The 27,612-nt window shown below is 46.6% G+C and overlaps 1 protein-coding gene across 1 annotated transcript in view; it reads left to right on the top strand.

The window, feature by feature from the left end:
• Positions 1–27,612, top strand: part of LOC308256194 (O-acyltransferase like protein-like) — a gene marked incomplete at its 5' end in the record, with an annotated part of 45,210 nt that overhangs the window by 9,162 nt on the left and 8,436 nt on the right. Inside the window, 7 exons of the mRNA XM_080684261.1 lie at positions 141–219; positions 9,623–9,764; positions 10,973–11,193; positions 15,045–15,224; positions 15,996–16,098; positions 22,013–22,114; positions 27,430–27,595. Coding sequence (XP_080540387.1) covers positions 141–219; positions 9,623–9,764; positions 10,973–11,193; positions 15,045–15,224; positions 15,996–16,098; positions 22,013–22,114; positions 27,430–27,595 — 993 coding nt within the window. The remainder of the gene's footprint in view (positions 1–140; positions 220–9,622; positions 9,765–10,972; positions 11,194–15,044; positions 15,225–15,995; positions 16,099–22,012; positions 22,115–27,429; positions 27,596–27,612) is intronic.

Below are 27,612 nucleotides of genomic sequence, written 5' to 3'. Positions count from 1 at the left end.
AAGAAGTCAGCCAACTTTTCCTCTTTCCCAGTGTGCTTAATTCATGTGTAGTGCCGCCACAGCCTTACTTACTTAGAAACCATTATGTATCTATTCCATGGACATTAGCATTAAGGAATGCTGTGGCCTTTGTTTCCCAGGATGTAGCTGACTACAGTGTGGGCGTGTGTGTCCCTGATTCTTGTGCGGAAGAGGACGTGACTGCGATGGCTCAGCTGGGTAGGTGCAAAAGAATCCCCAGGGAGCCCTAGCTAGTGTTCTCAGTGGTTAGAGCGTTGGCTCCTGCACTGAAGGGTCACAGGTTCGATTCCCTTTCAAGGGCAGGTACCTGGGTTGCAGGTTCAGTCCCCAGCCCTGGTTGGGGCACATGCGGAGGCAGCCAATTGATGTGTCTCTCTCACATCTATGTTTTTTTCCCCCCTCTTTCTCCTCACCCCTTCCCTCCCTTCCATTCTCTCTAAAAATCAATGGAAAAAATATCATCGGGTGAGGATTAACAACAACAAAAACGAATATCTAGTGAAACTATTGTCTCAGCATAAAGTTTGAAAAACCCCAACTCCTCACAGCCAAGAAAGGCCATTCTTTCCGGATCAAATGAACCTTTCATTCTGATAAATGCAATAAACTGAGACTAATGGAGTTTTTTTTTTTTGGGGGGGGGGTGCGGTGTTGGGAGTGGTGGTGGTGGCATAGGAAGGGAGAAGGCAGGAAGGAAGAGAAAGAATAAAAAGAAGGTAGGAGTTGCATCTTTATGCAATAAAATTTTAAAGTGAAAAAACCTTCCCTCATAGTCAGCTCCTGGTTGGGCTTGAAGAGAGGAAGTAGGTGGTATCCGGTTTCTTTTCTTTCTTTCTTTTTTTTTTTTTTTTTTTTGGTAATATATTTTTATTGATTTCAGAGAGGAAGGGAGAGGGAGAGAGAGAGAGATAGACATCAATGATGAGAGAGAATCATTGATCGGCTGTCTCCTGCACCCCCCCTCCCCCCGCTAGGGATTGAGCCCACAACCTGGGCATGTGCCCTTGACTGGAATTGAAACCAATTGAAACCCAGGCCCTTCAGTCCGCAGGCCAATGCTCTATCCACTGAGCCAAACCAGCTAGGGCGAGGTGTCTGGTTTCTATATTGCAAGTGTCCTGTGCTGGGGCCCATGTGTGGAGGTCTGTCAGCTGCCACATCCAGAATGAACTAGGATTGTGTGAGGCCCATGTGTGGTAATGGATTAGTGGTAAGTGCCCAGCTTTGGTCCTGGTCGTTACCTCCCAGCTGTGTGATCCCGGCAAATCAATCTCCCCATACGTCTCCTCTTTCTCTCTATAGAGAGGGTAGACAGGCCAGTCAGTCTGGATCTAACTCTTGGTGGCCTTCCAAACTCTTTGGACCTTAACCTGCAGAACGTATACATTTTAGTTCGCATGAAAGCTGGCTTGATTTCCTCAACTTATTCAGATTTTTCAAAGGAAGAGCTTTAAAGCCTAAAATTGTTGATTCTTGTGTTTATTCTGGTTATCAAAATAAGAACTAACATGGCAGCCCTGGCTGGTGTGGCTCAGTTGGTTTATCGTCATCCTGTACACTGAAAGGTTGTAGGTTCAATTCCCGGTCAGGGCACATGCTGGGGTTTCAGGCTCGATCCCCGGTAGGTGGCGAGCAGGAGGGAGCTATTCCGTTTCCCCTTTACATTGATGTTTCCCTCTCTCTCTCTCCATCTCCCTTCCTCTCTCTCAAAAATCAATTTAAAAATATTTTAAAAAAAGAAAACACTGTTCCTCTATTCACAGAACCCTTCTGCCACCAAAGGTGTGGGTTTCCCCCTCACATTATGTATTTCTAACACTAATTAACGGTAGGTAATGCTGACCCCACACGTTAAAGGCACAGTCCCAAAAGATTTCCCCCTAGTTCAGATGCCAGTTGGAAGTAGTGGGTTCCCAGATTACCCATTTCTGACTTGGCTGCAAATTAGGTGATCCCATGACACCCTCCTCGAATTTGATAATTTGCTCTAATGGCTCACAGAACTCAGGGAAACACTTTACTTACTACTCTTGGCTTATTACAAAGGACAAAACTCAGAAAGAGCCAAGTGGAAGAAATGCATAGGGCAAGGTGTACGGGAAGGGGCACAAAGCATCCGTGCCCTCTCAGGGTGCACCCCGCCCCCCCAGCACCTCAGTGTCTTCATCAACATGGAAGCTCTCTGAACCCCTTCCTTTAGGGTTCTCATGGAGTTCTATTAGGCACAATTGATTAATTCATTGGCCACTGGTGACTGACCCAGTTCCCACCCCCTCTCTCTTCCCTAGAGGTCAGGGATGGGGCTGAAAGTTCTAACCCTCTTATCACAAAATTGGTTCTTTTCGGCAACCACTGCCCCCCCTTACCCCAAGGAGTCCCCTCATTAGCATAACCTCAAGTATGGTTGAAAGGAGTTTATTATGAATAGCAGCAGTTGTTCCTCTCACCCCTAACACGCAGAAAATTCCAGGGCTTTAGGAGCTCTGTGTACCAGGAACTGGGGATGAAGATCTAATATATATTTATTATGTCACAGTATCACACACATTATTAAAAGTCCTCTTTTAAGTGTTTATATTGCAGCTAATCTTCAATAACCTTAATTTTCCTCTGAATTTATGATTATCCCTAGAGCTCTAGATACATTATTTATCTAGCCAAATATTTCATGTGCTTTTAAAAAGAAAACCGATTGTAATAAATCAAATTTTAATTTTAATTCTTGTTGAATAAGTCATAAATAGCCTAGCAACAAAGATAAATTTGCAGTTTTATTAAATTAGCATTTCAAGTGAATAAATGACTCCCTAAATCTGAGTTAATGTTCATATGATTTAAGAGATTTATCAATTAGCCTAGTTTTTAAAATGCTAAGCTTATTAGTCAGAATTGAATGAGAAAATAAAATTAGAATAAAATGGGAGGGTAGAAACTATTATTAATACAAATATATTTTATTTGTTTTTCAATTACAGTTGATATACAATATTATATTAGTTTCAGGTGTACAACATAATGATTAGACATTTATATAACTTTTGAAGTGATCACCCCCAGAAGTCTAGCACCCATCTGACATCATGCATAGTTATTACAATGTTACCGATTGTATTCCGTGTGCTGTACTTGACATCCCCATGATTATTTTAATAACTGGCAATTTGTACTTCTTAATTCCTTTCACCTTTTTTACTCAGCTTTCCAACCCCCTCCAATCTGGTGACCACCAATTTGCTCTCTTTTGCAAAGGTATTTTAATGATTTCTGAGGAACTGGAGAAAGGATTAGGGTGAGCAGAGCTGACTTGGATATAATTCAGTCCTCACTGCCAAGGCATTTCTCCAGCTCCGCACAGAGGTAGTAGATAGAAATGGGAGGGTCTTTGCCCAGGGGAAAAGGTTCCCATCTGGAAAGGATTTGTCAGCTATTCCTTACAGCTTTTGATGGAGTTGCCAATATTTTCACCACAGTGTGGGGGTAACCAGCTCAGCAATCACAGGAGGAAGCTGTTTGTGCAGACCTTACTCATTTAGAGCAGGAGGGCAGGAGGTTAACCCATGGAGACCATAGCAGATAAGCCAAAAATAAATGAGCCAGTATTGCACAGAGAGGGAAAAAGACTCTGGGCAGAGGAGAACATATTGCAAAAAGCTGCACAGTGTGATTGCCGTGGAAAGTTATAAAATTTAAACCAACGTGTTGGATTCCTGAGAATGAAAATATGTTATAAGATAAATTTGAGATTCTAGATAAAATTTGGATGTGATGATTACAAATCCAGTTACAGGCCCGAACAATTTATATGCACATATTTCAGTGTCACTCACTGTGTTCCATTTCCTAGGGATTGTTGCGGAGGAAAAAATTTTCCTTCTACCCTTCTAAGTTCTTTGACTGGTCTAATAATTAAAATGACATAAGATAGTTTAACAGGAGAAAAAAATTAATTCCATATGTATGGGAAATATTGAAAAATACTTCCCATAAAAATACAAAGCCCAAAGGCAAGTTGGGCAGTTGAGGCTTATATGCCATCTTGGTCTAAGGAGTGGGATTAGGGGCGTATGGCTTCAAAGGACAGGAGAGTAATTCACAGGACAAGAAGAACAGATGCTTGGTGATTAGATGTTTGACTTGCAATACAGATGGGATATTCAGATCAAAGTTATCTCTGGTAATAGCTTTCCCTCTGAGCCAGGCCTTTTATCTAAACTCTTTTAGGCATTTTGTGGTGGCATAGTCTACTCTCCTTCCACATCCTATAACACAATGCCATAATCTGGGCAGTTTAAGATGCATCACTCCAAATCTTTACCTCTGACGTCACTTGGAGTTCTGTTCTGTGTGTCTGTGTCCAAACTTCCCTCTTTGTATAAGGCCATCAGTCATACTGAATTTAAGGTCCACCCTAACCTAGTATGACCTCATCTTAAGTTGATTATATCTGCAAATACCCTATTTCCAAATAAAATCACATTCACAATTCCCAGGGGTTAGGGCTTGAACCTTTTTTTGGGGGGTGGGGGTGGGGTGGGGTGGGAAATACAATTCAACCCAGAAAACTACCTAATACCCAGTTTCCTAGTGTGGCTGGATTATCTGAGGTCCCTTGAACACAACAGGGAGTTGGGAGGGTGATGACTCAGCCACTGAGCCCATATCTGTACTTAGAACATGCTTGATAAACATTGGATGAATCTGACTGAAGTTTAATTATGAGGCCAATGACTTTACCTGGTCACAGGGACAATACAGAGCTGAAAAGAAGGGGCTTGGTTTAAGGGTCTCTTAACACTGAGTTAGCAAACTTTATCCAGACTCAACTTTCTCTGTCTCCTGCCCTGATGGAAATTTGAGCACATCATATGGTGATTTCACTCTCTCCATTTGTAGGGGCCCAAAGCAATGAGTACCGAGCTGCTTATAATCAATGTTCAACAGTCCCTTACAAAAGCTGTAAACTGTCCTCTTTCTTATGCTCTGTTAGGCTGATCTCATCTTGCTTTGCCAATTAGAATCAGAATTATGAGGCCTCCATAGCAGAACAATGGTGCTAGAACTACAAGGGATACATCTTTCCCTGCTACTATCCCTGATGAATTCCCTGCATGCTGATTGAGAAAATGGAGCGATTCTGATAAGAACTCCTTGAATTACCCACAAAAGTGCCTCTCTGACTAAGAACTCAAAAGGAATCCAAAACATTTTACAGAATACCATTTCCTGTTCTCACTTTAATTCAGAAAATATTTATCGAGCATTCTTCTATTTGGCTCTTGTGTGTGACATCACATGTGTGCTGGGGGACCATCAAAAGAAATTGGGAGTTATTCATTTTGGGAAGCCTATAATTCAGTTAGTAAGAAAAGAATGTGTGCCCAAGGCTGCTGGGGAACACTATTGGAAAATAAACAGTCAATGTCACATTGAGTGCTGGGGACAGGCAGGTCTGGAGAGGAGCTTTGGGGCGAAGGGGAAGGGAATCACACTGGGGAGGAGAAAAGGGAATGTTTATAGCGAGGTCTTAAGCTGGTCTGAGGGAAGATTTGGGAAGGTGGGCATGATGAGATGTCAGTGGGAAATAGCTGGAATAAAGGTTTCCTATTCCCCTATGTAGACCTAGAGTCTAGCACAGTGTAGACATTTAAGGTTGACAGAATGTGCACAGGCTGCCAATGGGTTTTATTGACTGTGGCAGGAGTCAGAGTCAGGTGTGGGTGCTTCTTCTCAGTGCTGCTGGGACCTGAGGATATTGACTTGGGTGGTTGGGTGGGGTTGGATAAGCCCAGCAAACCAGGCCCACCCGAGCAGCCTCATTATGAGAGTCTGGGCCTGGTTCCCTGTCTGAGTGCGGCCTCATTGAGCATGGCACTTTGGTGAGTCCCTATGCTAGTTTCAAAGGGCTGCCTTAACCAAATACCACAGCCTGGGGGCTCAAACAACAAATTTCTTTCCCACATTTCTGGAAGCCCAAGATCAAGGTGTGGGCAGGGTGGTCTTTCCTGAGGCCTTTACCCTTGGCTTGCCAATGGCACCTTCTTGCCGTCTTCATGTGGTCCTTCCTCTGTGTGCTCACATCTGTCCAAATGTCATCATATAAGGATGCCAGTTGGATTGGATTAGGGCACACTTCAGTGGCCTGTTGTAACTTAATCACCTTTTAAAGGCCCTAACTCCAGAACCAGTCACATTCTGAGGAACCGGGGGAGCCACTGGTTAGGGCTTCAACATATGAAATTTGGGGGGCGGGGAGGGCACAAGTCAATCCATAGCAGTCTCTTTTCAGAGTCCCTTTGAACTTGATTTTGGGAACTCTACAGCTCAATTCTGTTCTACTCAGTCTCTTCCCCTCCTGGCTCTTAGGATCCCAGAGTCCTGTGATTAACATGAGAGGAGGGTGGGTGTTTTGGAGGAATGGTGTCTGCAGCAGCCCTCAGACCTAAGCAAGCAGGATCCTGTCCTGGGCTCCATGCATTAGGGACCCCTCCACTGGCCTTCCTCTGGCTGTCCTCCCTATCGGATGAGACGTCTGTAGGGCCAAGGAGAGGTGCCAACCTGGAGCCTGCGCCTGCCCTTCCAGTCCCCACTCTCAGTGTCTAGGACCCCAGAGTTCCCTGCCCAGCTGGCGCCCAGCCCCCCTCTAAGGAGTGACTGCAGTGGAGTGGAGTTAAGGGGTGGAGCTTAGATTGCCCACACTCCTACCTGTAAGGTGCTTGGCACAGAGCAGTGGGAGTTTGGGGGTGGGATCCTGTGGAACCCCTTAGCACCCCTGTCCCTGGTGGAAATGTAAGGGATTCGTGTGTCTGAAGGCCAAAGCTGATGATGCCTTCAGTGTAACCAAGTTAACTCTCCCCCCGGCCCCGCCATACACACCCCTTCCAGCATTGTTCTGGCTTCTTGGCTACTTAGAGGTTTAAAAGTTGCTGCCACTCTCCAAAGTGGGTGTGGTGATGCATCTGGGCAGAGCCATGAACATCATTTTGTGAGTATCCAGCCTGGACCATCTGTGGGGTCGTGGGCAGTGTCCACCTGTGACCCAGGCGTTCTCCGCATCCAGGTTTGCCCGCTGAGCGAGGACCCCGGGCTCCTGTGTCCTCTGGCTCAGGACACTGTTGCTCAAGGCTTCAAGTTTCAGCCTTCAGCAAATTGCTGGCTGTACAGGAAGGACTCCTGGGGCAATGCAGGTGAGGTCTGCTGTAACTCGCTGTTTTCTTGGCTCTGGGGCCTGTGAGGCAGCTCCTCTGGGATTTAGCTGCAGAAAGACCATTGGAGACAATGGGGGTTCACTTTTCAGCTGCTGTTAAGCCCTTGCTGAAGGGAAGATTCAGATGTAAAAAACAGTATACGTTTAAAAACAATGGAAGGTGAAGGAAATTTCATCTGGAAGTCCAGAGATTTACTTTATCTTTTTATTCCTAGTTCTGTTATCTTCTACTTTCTGTTGCTGTAGGGCCTCGGGTAAAAAAAATAATAATTTTTTCAACAGTGTAGATAAACTACAAAGCTTTTACGTGCTGTGCAGTTAAAGGTGACAAAGGAAGGTTCTGGCTGCTGTGGCCTGGCAGGATGTCTGCAGACGGTCACCATGGGAATGGAGCTGGGCTTAGCCTCTGAGGCCAGGAAGCTGGTTTTCTTAGTTCACGCAGGGTCGTCAAGCTGCGGCCTGGTTCCCATGGCCCAGAGGCTCGTGAATGAGTGGTTGATTGACAAAGGCCAGTGGACTCCTTTAAAATTAGAAATAGAACTTCCAACGGGAATAGACATGGCGATGGTCAGTACACTTCTTTTTCAGTGAAAGAGTTTATTTGGGAAATTCAAATACTACCAGGAAGTAGCTGGGGACACATAATTTCAGAGCAAATCCTTAGACATTTTAGAAACCCTTTGGCCAGACTCATAGAACAGTGGGTGTTGGAATGGAAGGGGCACTAGAATACATTGTGTCCAACCCACCCTTCCTCCTTATGCCGATAAGGAAATAAAACCCAGAGAGGTGAAGTGACTTGCCTAGGGTCACACAGCAAGCTGGCTCAGACCCAAGCCTCCTGAATGCAAGTCTAGGCAATGTAATGTGGTGAGATAAGGTAACATGAGGGAATAAAAAAACACATTCTTCAAGTTCATACAGCCCTGGGCTGAGTTCTGGCCCTGCCACTTAGCAGCAATAATAATAAAGACTTCAACATTAGTTGAGCTCTTACTACAGGCCAAGTTCCTTCTAATTGCTTTATCGTCATTGCTACATTTAGTTCTCACAACAACCCTACAAGGTAGGTTTTATTATCTCCATTTATCAAGAGGGAAACTGAGGCACAGAGCGATGAACTAACTTGCCCATGGTATACACTGAGTGGCCAGATTATTATGATCTCTGAACGCATAATAATCTGGCCACTCAGTGTATATCCTATATAATAAAAGGCTAATATGCAAATTGTCCCCTCAACCAGGAGTTCGACCAGCAGGCAGACCGGCCAACTGCCCACATCCCCTCCCCCTGGCCAGGCTAGCTGGACCCCACCCATGCACGAATTCATGCACCGGGCCTCTAATATATATACTGAGTGGCCAGATTATTATGCATTCAGAGATCATAATAATCTGGCCACTCAGTGTATATAGTAAGGGGTGGGTGCAGGCTCCTAAAGTGTAGAACCTGTATTCTTAACCTTTATGCTCAAGTTCACGAGCTTATCTGATGAGAATTGTCCTTGTCTGTAAAATACAGTGAATGAGAGAGAGCTCCTTGTAGGGTTGTTGACGGATTAGAAATCATGACCAGAATGTGTCTCATTTCATTAATGGGCACTAAATGAAAAGCAGCATTGTTGTTACTTACAATTGATGTTGCCGTTTTGTTAAACCGTGCTGTGTCCCCCTCCTTTGTGGAGGTTTTGGAAGTCCCCTGGTCCTGTGGTTCTCAAAGTGTGCACCCCAATTAGCAGCATGAGCACCTGGGACCTACTTAGAAGGCCAGGTTCTCAGGCCCCAGCCCGGACCTCCTGGGTCAGACCCTTGCAGGGAGGATCCGCTCACCAGGCTCTGCAGGGAATGCTGAGGCACAGTAAGGTCTGAGCCCACTGATCTGACCACTGATATCTTTATAGACTCTTTCTTGTGGTGACTAATTAGCTGTGTCCTAAATTGGTTCGTCTTAGCTTCACTTTCAGACAGTACCTTTCCCCATCACATTGTGGACTTCCATCATGTCATTCCATATCATAGAGCATTTACCGCTCTTGTGGGGACCTGCTCACAAATAGATTTGAGCTTGGCAATGTCTCCTCCTTAGGATGCTCATTCCCAGCGCTGTGTGCTAGGAAGGATGAGGGAGTCTGGGCAGAGAAGTCAGGAGAGCCATGGTCCACCTCCAGCTGGGCTCAGCGTTCCTAGTTCCTGCGAGTTTCTGCATCGTTGTGCCCTCTTCTGCCCATGCATCCGTGAACCATCCATCTGTAAATCAGATCTCTTAAAAGCCAGCTGCCCTTTTTGATGTCAAAATTTTGTTTTGAAATAAAAGATATGAAAACCCTTGGAAAAGTATAAAGTATTTATTGGCAACTAAAGTCTTATTAATACAATCCTTTTTTTGTCTTGGTAGGTATTTTAAGATTCAGAAATGCTTCATTTTTGGCTCCTTCTCTCTCTCTCTTTACAATGAATGCATCCTCCTTGCCTGATGGGGGTGTGGCCAGATGTGCTGCCGGAATGTTCCCCCTCGACATGTTTGCTGCCGTGTGTCTGTGAGTACGGCATCTGCGGGACCTGGTTGGGATGTGTATGTTGGGGCTGTTTTACCAACTTCCACTCACCAGCTCTCCGTCGCCTTGGATTCTCAGTCATTGAGTGATGTCTGGCCCAGGCTCCATGTGCAGGGAGGTCACCATTTACCTTAAACAAGAACATGCAGGTGTTCAAGAGGAAGGATAGCCACACCCAAAAGTGATTGGGTTTAAGGACCCCTGAGAGATTTATCCGGTCCCCAAATCCTCCTGGTCCTATCACGTGACCACTGAAAGTGAGTATCTCTTATTTGAGGCCTGGCTGCTTTCACAAGCACCTCAGCAATCTTGCCTTCTGCTTCCTGTTTGCATCCTGCCTTGCACCTTAGGGGAAATTAATGGAATTGCTGACTCGTAGCTCAAATCATTTGATAAGGTGCTTTCCTGAAAACTTCACCTACGCTGCCCCCTGCTAGGAGATGTCCGTGTCTGTTTCATCACCCTGTCACTCTTTTTAAGTAGCATCCAAAGCTACTTAAAAAAACATTTTTTAAAAAAATTGATTTTAGTGAGGAAGGGAGAGGGAGAAAGAGAAACATGGATCAGCTGCCTCTACACGCCCCCCTACTGGGGATTGAGCCTGAAACCCCAGCATGTGCCCTGACCAGGAATCGAACTAGTAACCTCTGGGTGCATGGGGCAATGCTAAACGAACGGAGCCACACCTTTATAAAAACTGTACCAATTTGAAAGATAGATCAGTTGGTTTAATTTATGTTTTAAAAAATTGGTAATGAGTTTCCCCCCCCCCCAAGTTTATTTATCTGCTATTTATAGTCTCCTCTCCCTTTTCTATGAGTGTGTTATTTGGGTGCTTATGGATTTTTTTAAGGTTGGTTTTATAGATAAAGAATATGAATCCTTCGTGGTATCAGCTGCAAGTATCTTCTGATGTTTTTACTGCTGTTTGTTTATTGTTTTTTTACAATTATTATAAGAACTTTAGTGAAATCCATTGATCTTTTACTTTGTAATTTCTTTCATTTATTTATTCTTAGAAAACTACTTCTAATCCTTAAAAATGTTAAAGATTAACCTGCCTTCCAGCAAGGGGCTGGAGTGGTTTTGTGTTTGCTGGGCTGTTTTCTCTGCACCTTACCATGGGTCCTGGTGTTGTGGTGTTGGGGTGAGGGAAGGCTTGGCCACACACGGATTTCTTCTCCCTACAGGTTCTTCACCCTGCTCGGCCTCGCCCTTCCTCTGGCTGGAACTGTGTATGTGGCAGCCAGGGCGTGGGGGTCAGACCGTGGGGCGTCCTCCACTCCCGGGGCACATTCAGCCACTTACGGGAGCCTGCCTTTGAGAGAGACAGAGAGGAGTGAACCAAGAAGCAGAATCCAGTGGCTGGGCGGCCTGGCCATTCTCTCAGGAACCCCGAGCAGAGGAAAAAGTAGGCATTTTAATAAATTACCACTCATGAGAGGTGACTTAGATGAGTACAGAACTGGAAAAGAATTCCCCCGTGCTAAGTGTAGCGAAGCCAGCAACTTGAGTGCCGGCGTGAAGGGTGGGTCTCTGCTGCTCACTATTCAGGCTTTGTGCCCCATCAGGGTGCCACGGCGAGGTCGCTAAAAATGCTGCTTTGTTTCCTGGGCACAATTATCCAGTGTTTTTGTGCTACTCCAAGACTGGGTCAGCACAGAGCTTGGGTTCCTCTGTAGTGATCCTCTAAGGAATAGTCCCAGGATCACAATGTCTATTTCCAGTGTCACAGTTCACAGATGACTCAGAACCTTCCTGGCATGGCCACGGTACATGGTTTACATGTGCACGAAGCCAGGGGAGTGAGTACGCAGCACAGCTGATTAAAACGCGGCAGAGTGTATCTGAGCCAGAAGTGGATAATGAGTCACACTGTTGTGCTTAAGTTAAAAAATCAGGAGCAATGCCTTCATTTCCTCCTGCCCATATGGCGAGGCAAAGAGAACACACACACACACCCTGAAACAAGAACAGCCTTGTCATGCAAATACCTTTAGAACATGTGATATAATTTTAGGGAAGGCCCCTGTACGTCTACACAATTATCCCTCTTTTACTCCAACTAAGGGGATAAAAGTAAAACAAAATTTCAATGAATGGACCAGAAGAATATGAATATGTGAGAAAGTGGCTTCAGGGAATCCGTCCCATGCGGAAGGTGTAGTCATGATATTATCAGATTCTGTTTGGATCTCCAGGCAAAAACAAACAATAGCAACATCAACAAAAAACCCCCAACAACAAGAAAAACAACAAAAAACATGTTTGTAGTCCCCAGATCAGAAGCCGGCTACCAGTCCCGGGGATTCCCTGTGACCCCATGGTGACATCATGATGGGAAGTGTTTGGTGCTAGGCTTCTGTGGAGTCAGTTTCTGCTGTCCTGTATTTTTTTCCCGTGGGCCTTGGTTTGGTCCTCTGGGGCCTCAGAAAAGAAATCTACTTGCTTTCTTGTTTCAATTACAGCCCCATCAGATTTTGGGGACAGTTATGATGACCTCCCCCAAAGCTCAGAACCCCTCAGTGGTTTCTTACATGACCAGCTAGCTACTCGGCTGCCGTGTAGAAAGGTCCACAGTGGGTGTGGCTAAAAGAGCTCAAGCTTAGTTCCCATTCACACTTGCCTGGTTTTTAACTCTGCCCTTGGTCAGGTTGTTTGACCTCTAGGAACCTCGGTTTCCACATGTGTAACATGGGGGCACAGAATAGGATTTGTTGAAGGACTTAAATGAGATGATGTACTTACCTCCTCCTAATTTGTTGTTCTTTTCCTCATCTTTTCAGTTAAGTCAGGAAGGGGTCGGGGGGAAGGGAGCTTGGCTACACTGACCCCGCTGAGGTCCACTGGGTTCCAGGGACCATCTGCAAGCTTCTGTCACACTGAGCGGCAGCCTACAGTATCATAACCCACCGGTGCTGATCATCGGTAGGAGGCTATCCCAAGAGCCCTGCTTTTTAAGGCCAGATCACAGGATTTGGGGCAGACGCACCTGGATGGTGTCAGGAACTGGTTACTAAAACTTCAGCTTCTTCACCCAAAATGACACTTTTTGATGGGGAAACCAAAGGTTTGTTAGCTTTTTTAACAGCTACATTAAACTGTGGCCTCAAACTGGGGGGTTTCCATGTTCTGTTGTTATAACAGGTTTTTGGGGTTTTTTTTGCATTTCATACCATCGGAGCAAAATATCACATTTCCGAATGTTTGAAAATAGAACTAGAGATGGAGAGACCCCTAGAGTCCAGCATTTTCTTCTCTCCATTTTCACACTCACCAGTGAGTCAAATCAACATAAGACCCTTGTCTTCTGGAGGTTTGGAGCCAGACTGGGCATTTCAGATTCCTGCTTCTTTATCCTCTGAGTAATCCCTGCATTTGCTCAGGGTGGTTTCCTGTTACAGGAGCCGTCCTTTACCATTTAGATGAGAAAAAATGAGCGAGTGTTCGAGGATATTTTTGTGAAGCAAAGAGCTGTGGCCGCTGCCCCGGCGGGCAGGGCTCCTGCTGTCTGTTCATGGCTTACAGTGGGTCCCCAGTAATATCCGAGAGACTTGAAGGGCTGCCGAGGTTTTTAAAGCCCTATCATGGCCAGTGGTTCTCGGACTTTGGTGAGTGTTGGAATCTCCTGGAGGGCTTGTCACCCCCAAGGATTCTGACTCAGTAGGTCTGGGCTTGGACCTGAGACTGCATTTCTAACTAGATCTCAGGTGATGGTCTGGGGACCCCCCCACTTAGACCACATGCATCATGTCATCATGTGCTCCTGTGCTTGCTAATACTCTCCATTTCTGAGCTAGGGAATGGTGCTCAGAGAGGCCGTCTTCCCTAGTGAGCAGTTATTTTCAGATATTATAAGCTGCTGCTAGTTAAGTGTGGCCCACAAGTAGATGGAAAAAAAATAATGATAGTAAAATGTATTCAGTATTTGCTTGCCAAGTTAGGCGCTGGGCCAGATGTTTGACAAACATTCTCAAATCTTCGCAAGAACCCTGCCAAAAAGTGTGCTTAATTTAAAAGGGAGGGAACAGGCCCAGCGAGGCTAAGAACTTGGTGGGAGTCGGCTGAGCCCAGATCCTGCATCTTGCCCTGCAGGCTGTGGCTCCTTGGGGTGCTGAGGGGAGCCACAGGGCACTGGTGTAGGGTGGTTCATTGTGCTGGGGCTCTGCCAATTGCTGGGAAGTGAAAAGCCCTCCTAATGAGAGGCTGAGCTGTGTGCACATTTGAGAGCGACTCCAGTGGGAAAACGCATAGTTATGGCTGGAACCTCAAAATGTTAGGCAATTACATTCTTCCATTTAAGAACTTGCTTTGGATTTCCAGAGCTTGGTTATAAGCCAGCTGTCCCTTGTGAATAAGTTTGAATTCTGCAAGGATTTCTGGTGCCCACAATGTTTAAGACACCAAGCAACATCTGGGAGAAAATCTGAGTCTCTTGGAGGCAGCTTGAGCTTTTCGGGCTCCTGTTCCACAGTTCTAGCCACTTAATTGGCTCTCATGATGAGTTAAATTGAAATGGAAAAATGCAGGGAATAAATTAAGTAGAAGGGGTGAACTATTCTTAAAGCAACAGGGCTTAAAATAGTGAGCCTAGTAGCTATGATATTATCTCATTTGTTCTTCATAATAATCCTATGATTGAAGATCTACTTTGATTCCCCATTTGCAGATGTGGAAACGTAGGCACAGAGAAGTTGATTCACTTGCCAGAAGTCACAGAGCTAGGAAGTGATAGCCAGACTCAGAGCCAGGAATACCTCACATACGGCCTGCACCCTTACCCCTGGGCCACCTGCCCCTCTGTTTTCATACCTGTACCTTGACAGGCAGCAATGTTATCTGTAAGTGATTCATTCTTGGGAGAGGACCAGGGATGCCATTTCCAGCAAAATGCTGCCCTATCACGTGCTTTCTTAATAATGTCTAAGTTCCCCTCCCCCCAACACCAGACTGTGGTCAGGCCTTGGCATCCTGGGGCCTGAACCTGGGCAGTGTATTTTGTGCAAGGCAGTGTGGGCGCCAACTTCAAGTCATGCCTGTCAGGCGAAGTCAGGTTTCATTGGGGAAGGAGACTAAGTCCAGGGGTCCACATACAGACCCATAGGGGATGATGGAGAACTGAGGTGGGCAGTCCAGGACCACAATAAGGGATCGTCTGGGGACAGCCAAGATCACTGGTGTGTGTTTTGGTTTTTGTTAGTGGGGCGGCATGTGGGTTGGTCTGACTTTCAGGGGGACAGTGACACCTCTGCTCTCACCTAGGATGTCTAGGAGCCATGGACCGGGCTCTGAGATGCTTTTCTTGGCGGAAGAATGTGCCAGCCATCTGGACCACCACAACGCCAGGAAGCATGTGCTCTGCCCTGAATGGCATCCGAGTCTTGAGTCTCCTATGGATCATGTCGGGGCACACCAGTCAGATGACCTCATGGCTGTCTCTGGGTGCGGAGAACTGATGGGCCTCTAAGAGCAGTCGAGGAGGAGAGCATGTTTGTGTGAGCGGATCACGTTGGGCCACAGGATGGGAGGCCACCGCTTTCCTCTGGTTTAGAGATGTGGCCGGGACCTCCCATACATGAGTTTTCCAGGCCATTGTCCAGTGGCTGCTTTGCCTCCTCCGAGGTATAAATCGGGCACCTGGCTACCGAGTGAATAGTGATACCTGAGGTTGTATTTTCATTGTCCAAACAGCTGGGCTCCCTCTCATCATGATTAATGATGCCGGAAACAGACATATTTTTCTCCTGGAAAAACGGGCAAGCGTAGATAAGCACTGTGCATTAGTCAAGTCAATGTTTCTCGACCTTTCCCCGTTGCTGCACTCCCGAAGCACTCCCATCAAGTACTCTCCCAGGGGTACTGTCCCCCCAGCGGCCAGATGTATGCATCAGAGTTGGGGGCAGCTGAGAGGGGTGTGAAGAACCTCCCAGAGATCTGCACGGGCCCATGAGCAGGTGATGCTGCTGTAGTCCTAAGGGGGCTGAGGCCACTGAGAGCACAGAGGCACGCAAAGCCTTGGTTACAACTAGGCACCTCCGTCTCCTCGCTTTTCTTTTTGGTCCAAGATCCCCCCATAAGTGAATTATGAGGATACATGACACCCTCCCAATACAACTGAAAGTGGAATGTGTTTCTCTTGCTTTTTCTGAAAAGATAAATCACATGATTTTTTCCTATTAAACCAATAGACACAGTTTTTTATGTTTGTTACAGATAATGTGCTTGAATGGAAAGCCAGAGTGCTTAAAAACCCGCTCTACCTTTATTCTCGGAGTGGTCCATTCTATCTTGGGGTTGACACATTTTTCCTGATCAGGTAATATGGTGTTTTTCCTGCTGTCATGCTTGTTGCTGCTTGTTTGGGGGTGTGTGTATGTGTTGCCATCCTCACTTTAGTGAGAAAAACTGAATGGCTCACATTTACCCACCTGCCCTTGGCTCCTGTCCATCTCGGCACAGCACTGCTGCCACAAGCTCCTCCCCTTTGTATTTTCAGTTTACTAAATGAGTGAGGATGGTTCTTTAAAGGGGGCCTTTTACAAAAGGTGATTATATTTCTCAAAATTGTTTATTTCAGTTGCTCTCAAATTCTGGTTCGTGGGCTGAGGCAAATCCATGATAAAGTTTCCAGTTCTCACCATGGTAAAATGTGAAACAAGAAAAGAAAATGATATGATGTTTCATAAAGCTATGTCTATGTAAAATAGCTACTGAGTGGTAAAATTTCTTAGTTGTTTGGTAAATGTCAGGTACCTCATGACGTACTTTGCAGCATCATCTCCTCTTTAAATCCTCATGATGTCCCTGTGCAGTAGGGACCATTGTTAAAATCCCCATATTTTTAGTTGAGGTAAAATTCACATAACCTAAAATTGACCACTTAGAGTAAACAATTTAGTGGCATTTAGCACATTCACAATGTGGTGCAACCACCATTTCTATCTAGTTCCAAACGTTTTTATCATCCCCAAAGGAAACCTCATGCCCATTAAGAAGTTACTGCCCAGTATCCCCTCCCCCTCATTTCTGGAAATCTGCTTCCTGTATCTATGGACTTACCTGTTTCAGCTATCCTATATAATAAAGAGGTGATATGCAAATTGACCCTCACACCCTCACACAAGATGACCGTCCCCATGTGGTCAAATTTGGCCACCACAAGATGGCCGGCAGGGGAGGGTAGTTGTGGGCGACCAGGACAGCGGGGGGGGGGGGGGGACAGTTAGGGGTGACCAGGCCTGCAAGGGAGGGCAGTTGGGGGCAACCAGGACAGCAGGGGAGGGCAGTTAGGGGTTACCGAGCCAGTAGGGGAGGGCATTTGGGGGTGATCGGGCTGGCAGGGGAGCAGTTAGGCATCGATCAGGCTGTCAGGGGAGTGGTTAGGGGGTGATCAGGTTGGCAGGCAGGCAAGCGGTTAGGAGCCAGCAGTCCCGGATTGTGAGAGGGATGTCCAACTGCTGGTTTAGGCCCGATCCTTGACCGGACCTAAACAGGCAGTTGGACATCCCCCGAGGGGTCCCAGATTGGAGAGGGTGCAAGCTGGGCTGAGGGATATTCCCTCCCCCCCGCCCCCGTGCACGAATTTCATGCACTGGGCCTCTAGTTTCATATAAACACATTGTATAATATGTGCCCTTTTGTGCCTGGCTCTGACCATTTAGCATGATGTTTTTGAGGTTCATCTATGTTGTAGCATGTGTCAGTACTTCATTTCTTTTTATGGCTGAGTAATATTCCATTGTATGGATAGAGCACAAAATCTCCACTTTGAAGAGAAGGGAATTGAGATTGAGGGGGATAGTCCTGGTGGACCCATGATTTAAACCCAAGCAGTCTGACTCCGGAGTTTACGTCTTAGCCACTGTGCTAGCCTGCCTCTACCTCTTCTGACTTAAGCATCCCTTCACAGGGAGATGGTGATGATAGATAGCAGCTCTTTTTATCAGATGCTAATCATTCATCCAGCCAGCCACAATCTAGTGAATGCCTATTTGCCAGGCATTATTCTAGGTCCTGAGCTACTTCAGTGGATAAAACAAACAAGGACTCCCAATGGTGCTTCCATTAGTGTGTGTGTACATGCATGGGAAACCAGCAATAGACATAAATAAACAAGAAGCAATATGATAGTAATAAATGTCAGTAAAGAAATAGCTAAGAAGGAGATAGAAGGGGTATTTGTTTCAATGAGGTTGGAGAAGGTTTGTCTGGTGAGGGGCTGTTCCATCTGAGACCTGAGTGGTAAGAAGCAGCCAACTCCGGGAACACCCAGAACGAGAAAGTTTCAGGCAGAGGCAGCAACTAGTGTCAAAGGACTAAGGCAAGAGAGAGTGAGCCTTGTTAAAGGGCCTGAGAGGCCCCGGGGGCATCCTGAGCCATCAGTGGGAAACAGACAACGGAAAGAAGGCCAAGCATAGTGAGGGTGGAGGGAGCGAGGTCCTTGTAGCAAAGCTAAGGAGTTTGGATGGGAGTCTTGTGAAATGGAAAGTCGCTGGATTGCTTTAATGTGGGAAGTGATACGATCTGACTTTTTAAACCGATTACTCTGGCTCCGGTGATAATAATAGATCTAAGAAGGGCAGAGGCGGAAGCAGGGAGATCAATCAGGTAACCTTGGTTGAATTTCAGAGAAATGATAAGGCTTGGTCTGGGAGGTGGTGGCTGGGATCGAGAGAAGGTCATGCTCAAGATACAGTTCAGAGGTGGAATTGGCAGAACTTGTTGCTGGATTGGATGTGAAATGTGAAGAAGAGAGAAGTTGAGGACAGCTTCTAGATTTTGGCTTTGATAACTGAGTAGATGGCGATGTTAGTAGTTGACATGGGGAAGATCAGAGGAGAAGCAGGGTTTGGGGAGGAAAGTCAAGCTTTCTATTTTGAACAAGTTAAGATGAAGGGACCTTTTAGACATCCACATAGAGATGTTAAGTAAGCAGTTGGCTCTGTATGTCCGGAGCTCAGTGGCAATGTCAAGGCTGGAGATGGAAATTTTGGAGTGGATGGGATACAGGTGGTTTTTAAAGCCACAGGACTGAATCAGATCATGCTGGGGGGCCATGAATGACAGATCAGGGCTGAATCCTAGGACAACTGGTGTCCCCACCTTTTGAAGCTGGAAATAATAGGAGGGGCCCAAAAAGGAGCCTAATGAGCAATAGTAAGAGATTGCTAATGACCATTCATTTTCTGCAACACTTCCCCAATATCCTGGTGACTTGCTCCCTCTTCTCTGACAGGTTTTTACTCAAATGGCATCTACCCAGAAAGGCCTTTCTTAACCCCTTTTTTAAAATGGAGCCACCCAGCACTCTCTAATTCATTTTCTCTTTATCTAACTATTTTAGCTGCGTCTCCCCCCACTACCCTTCCTTTCTTATCTGTCTCCACTGGAATATAAGGCAGGATATTTTGTTTTCTGGGCTGCTACCCCCAGTGCCAAAAGCAGCGCCGGGCACATAGTACTGCTCGGTAAATAGTTGTTGAAATGATTTCTTAATTGTTTCATCTCAGGACTCTAATAGTTTCTCGGGGCAATGCAGAAAAAGTAGGTACAGAATAAGCTGAAACCTGTCCACTTGGGCAACAGCTCATGCTAGGCGGTGGCCAAGGTGACGACAGAGAGTAGCTTAGACAGGAAAGGGTCAGAATCCACCATCACAGCAAACCCAGTAGAGATACGGAACCCTGGGCACCAGACTTTCCAACAGGGCATAGCTGAGTCTAACCAGGTGAAGCCCACCTGCAGGAGACCAGGGCAGCCTCGAGGGTCGGGAAGTCCGCCCACAGCCCAGAACTCTGCTCCCTGCAAAGGAGGCTAATAAGAACAAGGCAACCCCCGCCCCCCGCCGCCCCCCCCCACACACACCATATGCTGCAGGCACTGATGGGCAGAGCTCCAAGCCCTGGGAGGGCGGCTGCCAAGGACAGAGTGGGGTGGATGGAACCTAAGCCAACACTCAAGCTGCAGAATTGCCAGTAGGAGGGAAGAATGACGGGCGCGAGAGGCCACAGGTCATCCTGGGCCATCAGGGGGAAACGGGACAGCAGAGAAGCCATCAGGTCAGCCCTGAGATATCCAAAGCACAGACCCAGGATTCTGAAATTGCAGACGTCCAAGAAAACGACAAACCTGTGCCCCCCTCTCATCTGTGGCCTGGAGAGGGCTGTACCTGTCATCGGTGGTTCTGAGAGTCCGGTGCCTGCACAGTGGCACCAGCACCATCTGGAAGCCCGTTAGGAATGCAGATTTCCAGGCTCCACCCAGACTCCCTGAATCAGACACCAGGGCTGGTGCAAGCCCTCCAGCTGCTGCCACCGTAAAGGTCTGAGAACCACCGAGGGAGCCCCAGTGAGAGACGTGATGGCGGACGGTGAAGCCGCGTAGATCCCAGTACTGCCTGGAAGACAAAGCTGTACATTTTTTTTTCTTTACCCCGATTTGCATTTATTTTTCATTGCCAGTCTCAGTAACTATTTTTTCCTCTCAATTTTCACTTTATTACTTTATAAAGTGCATATATTCTTTTAAGTAAACTTTTTGTTTGAACAATGGGAGCATTACTAATAGTGATACCTAGTATGGTCTTTATGCTAAGAGCTTAAAATCTTTCACCCCATACGATTCTCACAATAAACCTATAAAACCGGAACCAATATCATGCCCATGTTTACAGATGAGAAAGTTGACGTTCAGAAAGGAAATCACTTACCCAAGTCCCCCAGATAGGCACATTAGAATCAGAAGTTGAATGTAATGTTTGTTTCATGGTGAAACTGTGTCTTAATCACCATGTCACTGATGGGTTTATATAGGAAAACCAAGGACATGAATGATTAGCTGGTGACTGTTTAGAATCCTTTTCTACCTCTCAGGGTGACTTGCCACATCTCTACCGCAGGATTTAAAAACATTTATCTTTATTGTTGAAAGTATTACAGGTGTCCCCCTTCCCCCCTCACTGACCCCTCCTCCTTGACTCTTTCCCGGCCTGTTTAGGTCTCAGGCTCTTCTCCATCTCCTGGAGCTACTTGTCTCGCTCGGAGCCCGTTTTCCTGCCGACCCGTCCCTTTGTCCTGTCTTCATGAACTTGAAGGCTGGACAGTGCATGGCCGCACACAGAGTGAGACCCGGCCCTTGCTTAGCCACCACGCTGGTGGAGGGGGAGCCAGTCACTGAAAGGAAAGGCTAGTTCAGGCCCCCGATTCTTTCCTGAAATTCAGAGGAGGCCAGAATCAGAATCGACCGCCCTAATTCCCCATCTCAGCGTCTTTTCTTAGTTGTCTCTTTAAATTCTGTTCCTGTTATAGTGTCTACTGTTTGCTGCATTTCAAAAGAAAATCTATCTGGCAGAGAATAAAGACATTCTCCAACCTTCCCTGATCCCTTCCAAGTCCCACCCAACACCCAGGGCCTTTTGCACAGAAAATCCATTTGTTCCTTAGGGAAACACCCATAGGATCCTTGGAATGGAAGTCAAAAGGTTGGGAAACTCACAAACTTGCTTACCATCAAGTTCTAACTCAGAGGCATATCCTCAGTTTCTTCAGTGGAATGTTCTGAGTGATGAGTTCGTCATCAGGATATGTTGGCTGAGAATTCTCACTGGGATCTTGGGCAACCCACATAACAGTTTTTGAGTCTTCATTTCCATATTAAGTAAGCAGGATTGGCAATATTGTCCCTTTTATCTAATTGGGCTGTTTATTCATTTATTTGATTATTCACTCAAAAACCATTGCAAAGTAGTTTGCTATGCCTCCGGAAACAAAAGCAAAAGCAACCCTAGTGGTGTTACAGCAGAAGACCACTGGTTGATGCTTGGGACAATAGTCACTAGTGTTCACTGGATATTTCTGGCTCTTCACCCTCAGTTGGCAGCATACCACTTCCTGGCCCCATTGTGGTTGGTGGGCCACATCTCTAGGTCTGACTGAGTGGTACCTGGCATTGCCATCATGCTGAAAGCTTTAAATCTGTCCTTGCTGGTTTGAGGCCCTCCAGAACTCTCTTGTCCTCTGCATGATCACTGGTGAGCTTGGAGAGAGTGGCTGCTCCATCAGCCTGGGTCCACAGTGAAGAAGTGGCTGACCCCAAAGTGAATGGTCATGGGCTTGTAGCATAAGCAAGAAAAAAAAAGAAAAGATTGTTATTTTGACTTGGAAACCAAATTAATCAACCAATGAGCTTTATCACTGATAAATAGTTCCTGTGCATATCCTTCTCTTTCTCAGTGGCTGGTTAAGCGTGAGGTCATTTTTAAAGATGCAGCAGTCTTCAGAAAAAGGAATAACTACTAAAGTTATACTCAGATACTACTTTAGTCGCCTTATAAGGTAGGTTTACTTATATAATTTCTCAATTTACTATTGCTGTGTAACAATTTAGGATTTTTAAAATTATTAACCCTCTTTTGAAAGAATGTTTAAAGAAATATAAATGGAGAGAAATTGTTTTCTTCCTTAAATACAGTTGTTTTTGCTGGTTTAATGGCTTTTGCCAGTGGAAGATTCTGGTTTTCATGGTATTGGTCCTAATAAAATTTGAGGTATATTAAACCAGCAAAAACATCCTTATTCCTTAGCTGATGGGCATCAAATTTCAATCAATGTACTATCAGATTTTCATGGACTCATATTCAACAGGAGAATTTGTATGGCTCCTGTAAATTGGTAATAATTGGATCCTGTGAGTAAGAGTGCTAATGGTAATGATAAAGATAAAATAAGATACAACCAGGAGAGGGGCCGGTTGACCCTTGGGACAATAGTCGTTCTGCTGAGAAGAAAGCTGGCTGGTGATCCTTGTGAATGTGTGGTTGGTTGGAGCAGAAGGATGACACCATTGGGACAAAATATGAAACCAGTGTGATGGAGCGGCAGGTGTGTAATGAGACAGCTAAGTTTAGGCGGAAAAGGCCCTTCAACTCATGGACCCCAATCCCTTTTTTTATATATTTTCTGAATCGATTTGGTGCTGAACTAGAGCCCAGCTCTCATTACTCATGACCCATGCCCTTCTTGTCACACTACACTCTCATGAAATAGGAAGGGGAGTGTTGAAACAATCTCCTGGGCTAATAAAATCGAGTGGGTAAGATCTGATTCTCTAGTTTGTTTGCCAGGCTTGTATTCTGGCTCCATCACTTCCTAACTGTGTGACTTTGAGCAAGTGTCAATCTCTCTGTGCTTGACTTTTCTCATCTCAAAAGTGGAGAGAGTAATGACATCACTTCATTGGCCTCTCGTGAGGATTAAATGAGCTAATGTATGTAAAGAACTTAGAAAAGTAAGTTATCATTGTTGATGTTGTTATCATTATTTACACCTTTTAACTTTGCTTGTAAATAGGCTAAGAATGAGTACAAGCTAAGGAGTAGACCTTTAGTGATTCCTTTCCACCATAGGTGTGTGGTTTTTTCCAAGCTCTATTAAGTCTAGCCCTCATCCTGGGGAGGAGAGAATGCTGCTTCTGTCAGTATCACTTGGGTTTGAGGCACAGGGTCAAGTAGCCTGCCTTGCCCTGAGGTCTTGTGGAGGAGAGGGACTGGATTCAGGCCAAGGGCTCAGTGATAAGATGGGTGGTTAGTGTTTGCAGGGGGGATTCAATGGCATGGTGTGTTCCGCCTGGTAAACTTGCTTCAGAGGAAAGACCCTGGAGCTGGGGATCGAAGAGGCAGATAAAGTCATGGCGAGGGGCAGGGAGAGCTGAAGGTGGGGGGCAAAGGGCGGTGAGGCATTATGGGGCACGATGGAGGCAAGGACCCCAGTGAGTAAATCACTGCACTATGTAACAGGAGAGCAGGAGTCAGAGTGGTGATGGGCAGAGGGAATGCAGAGAGGGCAAGTCAAGGACACATTTTTTGGCTGGAGCAACATGGCAGATGGTGGCATTCTTGAGGTAGGGAGGTCTGGAAGAGTGCCAGGAAGAGAGTGAGCCCAACCCGGCACAGCACTGTTGAAAAAGGGAGGGGCCCGTCACCAACCCATAGTTTGAACTCATGCTCTTCAAGGTAAACCCAGTGAGAAAGCAGCCATGCTCTTGGCTGTTCTCAATCACGCTGGCCAGCTCTCTGTTACTGCTCAATGGTTTACTGCTTGCCTCCCTCCCTCCAAGAGGAGTGGAAGATCATTTGTTCACACCCTCTCTCTATTTATCGAGAGTCCCCTATGTGCTAGGCGCTGTGCTAACCCCTGAGCATTTAGCAGTTAATAAACCATGTGTGCCCGTTAGCATGGGGTTTACATGTGAATGATGGAGAAGACAATATACGAGTCTATAGTCAACATTCATCTGCAGTATGCAAACATTTATAACAGGTCGGTGATGATAACTGCCACAAAGTGATAGTTTGGAGAAGGAAGTAAGAGAGGGTCTTCTTCTGTAAGGGTGGTCGGGGAAGGTGACATTTGTCAAGAACCTTGAAGGAAGTAAAGGAATGTTCTAAGCAAAGAAAATGCTGTAGGGAAGAAGGGTCCGTTCAGGGGTTCAGGTGCAAAGGCCCTGAGGAGGGAGCATGCTTGGTGTATTTGAAGAGCCTCAAAGAGCCAGAGGTGCTGGAGAGGAGAACAGAGGGGATGAGGTCAGAGAGGCAGGCGGGAGGGAGGATGGCCCAGGTCCTGCAGCGTCTGTGGCCACATGAAGGACTTTCCCTTTTATTCTGAGACAGAAAGGCTTTGGAGGATTCCAGTAGGCAGTGGCTGGTCAGATTTACATTTCACAAGAATCACTCTGGCTGCAGGGCAGAGAATAGACTGTAACTGGGCAGGGGCAGGAGACAGGGGACCAGCCGGGAGCTACTGCAAGTTATAAGAAACTGCAAAACCCCAACTTCAAGGAGTAAATCAGCACAGAGCTTATCGAGTGGGTGCTCCAGACCCTTAAAACTGACTATTCCAAAGAGAAGCCACATTTAAAAAATTGGGTTTTTAAAAAATAGTTTGTGATAAAAATATCTAACTGTAACAGATGGTTATGCACTAAAATTACGGGGCCTCCTTCCAGTCTCACTTCCTACAGGACACCTTTGAGAACAGTTTCTTGTGAATTCTTGCAGAGATTTTCCATATATTTATATGCACTGTTTTTTATGAATAGGATTAAACTATATACTATATTTTATACACTCTTTCTCATGTAGCTTTTCCACTTCATGATTTAACATTGGCACACACCTCTATTTGCATGCAAGGACCCACCTCACTGATTTTAAAGGCGGCCTGGTCTGGCACTGTCTGGGTAGACCATCATGCATATGACCTGTCCCCATCACAGGAGGTCATTTCCAAGTTTTTTGCTATTTCAAACAATGATACAATACATGTGCATATGTGTGCAATTATATGAACACTAGAGGCCCAGTGCACAAAATCGAGCATGGGTAGGGTCCCTAGGCCTAGCCTGCGATCAGGGCCATCTTCTGCCCACTCATCAGTCTCCAGTCCTGCTCCACTTCCACCCCCTGGTTCACTGTGGTTCTCCGATCGCAGCATGGCTTCACTTCCCCAGAGCCTGTGGGCTGGGGGGAGGGACCAAGAGGTCGGCCGTTCCGCCTGCTCTCCAGTCCCACCCTGCAGCCACTCACCTCAGTTTGCCGTGGTTCCCCGTTCACCATGCTTCAATTGGAGCCTGCGGGCCAGGGGATGGGGAGGCGGGAGGGACCGAGAGGTGGTCAATTACCTCATGGTGACTGGTCGAGCGGTCATTCTGGTCGTTACGCTTATGGTCGCTGGTCTTTTATTATATAGGATGTTTGCAGATGAATTCCTACCAGTACAATTGCTGGTTTGGTGCAGCTAACATCTTGATGGACATTTCCAGTTCACCTTCCCACCCACCAGGTCTGAGAGCCCCTGCTCCTCAGCCCTCCACAACCATGGCTGGTATTGCAGTTTAGGCTTTGAAAACCTACTTTGACTTGCAATCCTCTGGAAGTTTGGAAAAAACAAAGCCTGTGTACATTTATATGACACTTTCAATGTTTCAAACTATTTTCTTATTGATCTTATTTAATTCTCAAAAAAACCTTAGGAGGCAGAAATCCTCTTCCTCCTTCAACACATAGAAGGAATCATCACCTGTGTTTTCCATAGAAGAGGAAAGAGAGAAGTGATGTGATTTTATCAGTGAGAGAAATGTAGACAAACCAGAGCGCATGTTTCTTGTTCTTTCCCTTGTAGCCTCGCCTCTCCAGCCATGGCCCACCCTGCAGCCTCCGCCCCACAGTCCCGGGCCCAGAGGCTGTGTTTGCACCAGCACCCCAGGGAGGGCTGTGCTAATGGGTGGGGACACAGTCGGTACACACTCCCTCCTGTGGACATCTGACCTGAGCTCGGCCTCTGAGGGGAGCAGGGGCTAACTTACTCTCCCTGGGGGAAAAGGAGGAGACAGATGGCAGGAAGGGAGGCCTGTGGGAACAGCTGCTGGGCAGCGGGTCTGATGGCTGATGCTGGCAGGGCCCAGCACTCAGGGAGGGCTTCATGGCTATCGTCTGAGCTGCCCTGGGTGCTGCCCCTTGGCTCAGGCTGGTGCCCTTTCTCTCTGACTTTGATCAGCAATTCCAGCCCTGCTGCCCGAATGCCCACTGCCCTCCCGGACACTCCCTGAGGGATTTTATCACTGTGGGGAGGACAGGAGGCTCACAGGTGCACCTCCAGCAGTCCTGCCCTTCCCATCTGTCACACACACACCCAGGCCCTGACGCCCCCACCGAGGCGTGGAGGTACTGCAGGGCCATGTGCTCTGCCCTCATTGCATTCCCCGGAACTTTTCAATGCGTTTTTTAAAAAGACATCTCTGACCGCAGCCCACCCAGAACTGTGCGTGCCCCTCTGCACAGCCTCCCGTGGGAACTCTGGACTGCATGTCCCGGAGGTGGCCACCAGGCACGTGGCCCCTTGAGACATGCTGCCAGTGTAAAACACACACCGGAATCTAAAGACTTGGCAAGAGAAAAGAGGATGTAAAGTAACTCAATAATTTCTTATATTGGTTACCTGTTCCAATGAGAAGAATATAGATTTATTGGGCTAAATAAAGTATATTATTAAGATGAATTGCACCGGTTTATATTTGACTTTTAAAAATGTGGTTCCTAGAACCTCGGGGGCAGATGTGGCTGGAATTCTATTTCTATTGAACGTGCTGGTCTAGACACTGGGTGCCTTATCCATCATCTGTGTGGCTGCTTCAAATCTGCTTGGAAGGAAGAAGGGTATGAGGGAAGGAAGGAAGAAGTGAATCCAGGAAGGGAGAGAGGAGAAGAGGGGTGGAGGAAGGTCTTTTCATCCAGAGGGGCTGATGCCAGGTGAACTTCTCGGAGCTACCACTTCATCTGTAAAACAGAGGTAACAGTTACCTGATAGGAGTCTTGAGGTTTAGAAATATCTACCAAGTTCCTAGTTCGGTGGCTGACGTGTATGACTTGCTCAATGTAGAACAGTGCTTTGCATCAGCAACACCAGTGCCAGCACATAATAGGTGCTCAAGAAACGATTTTGAATCCACGGATGTTTGAGGTGTGGGTGGGAGGTGGTTATCCACCCAGTACGATCTGGTTTAGAGGCTCTTATCCCCATGTCTATGAGTCCCCGCCTTTCCTGAATGGGAGCACTGTGGAGTCTCTTTCTCTCGCCTGGCTCTTTCCCTCCAGGTTGCAGCCTCTTCACCTGTATTCTGTGTGCTTGATGGTTGGATTGTTCTCCCTGGTTCCCTGGGGACCTGTCTGGGAGGTGCCTAAGCTCCACCTGGACAACTGCCGGCAAGCATGGTGGACGAACTTGCTGCTGCTCAATGACTTCCTGTTGGTCCGGAATGCGGTGAGTCCCGAGTGTTG

The sequence above is a fragment of the Plecotus auritus genome, assembly GCF_963455305.1.
Source record: "Plecotus auritus genome assembly, chromosome: 8".
NCBI lineage: Eukaryota > Metazoa > Chordata > Mammalia > Chiroptera > Vespertilionidae > Plecotus > Plecotus auritus.
Note: the sequence above shows the minus strand (reverse complement) of the source record. Positions and strands in the feature narration are given on the sequence as shown.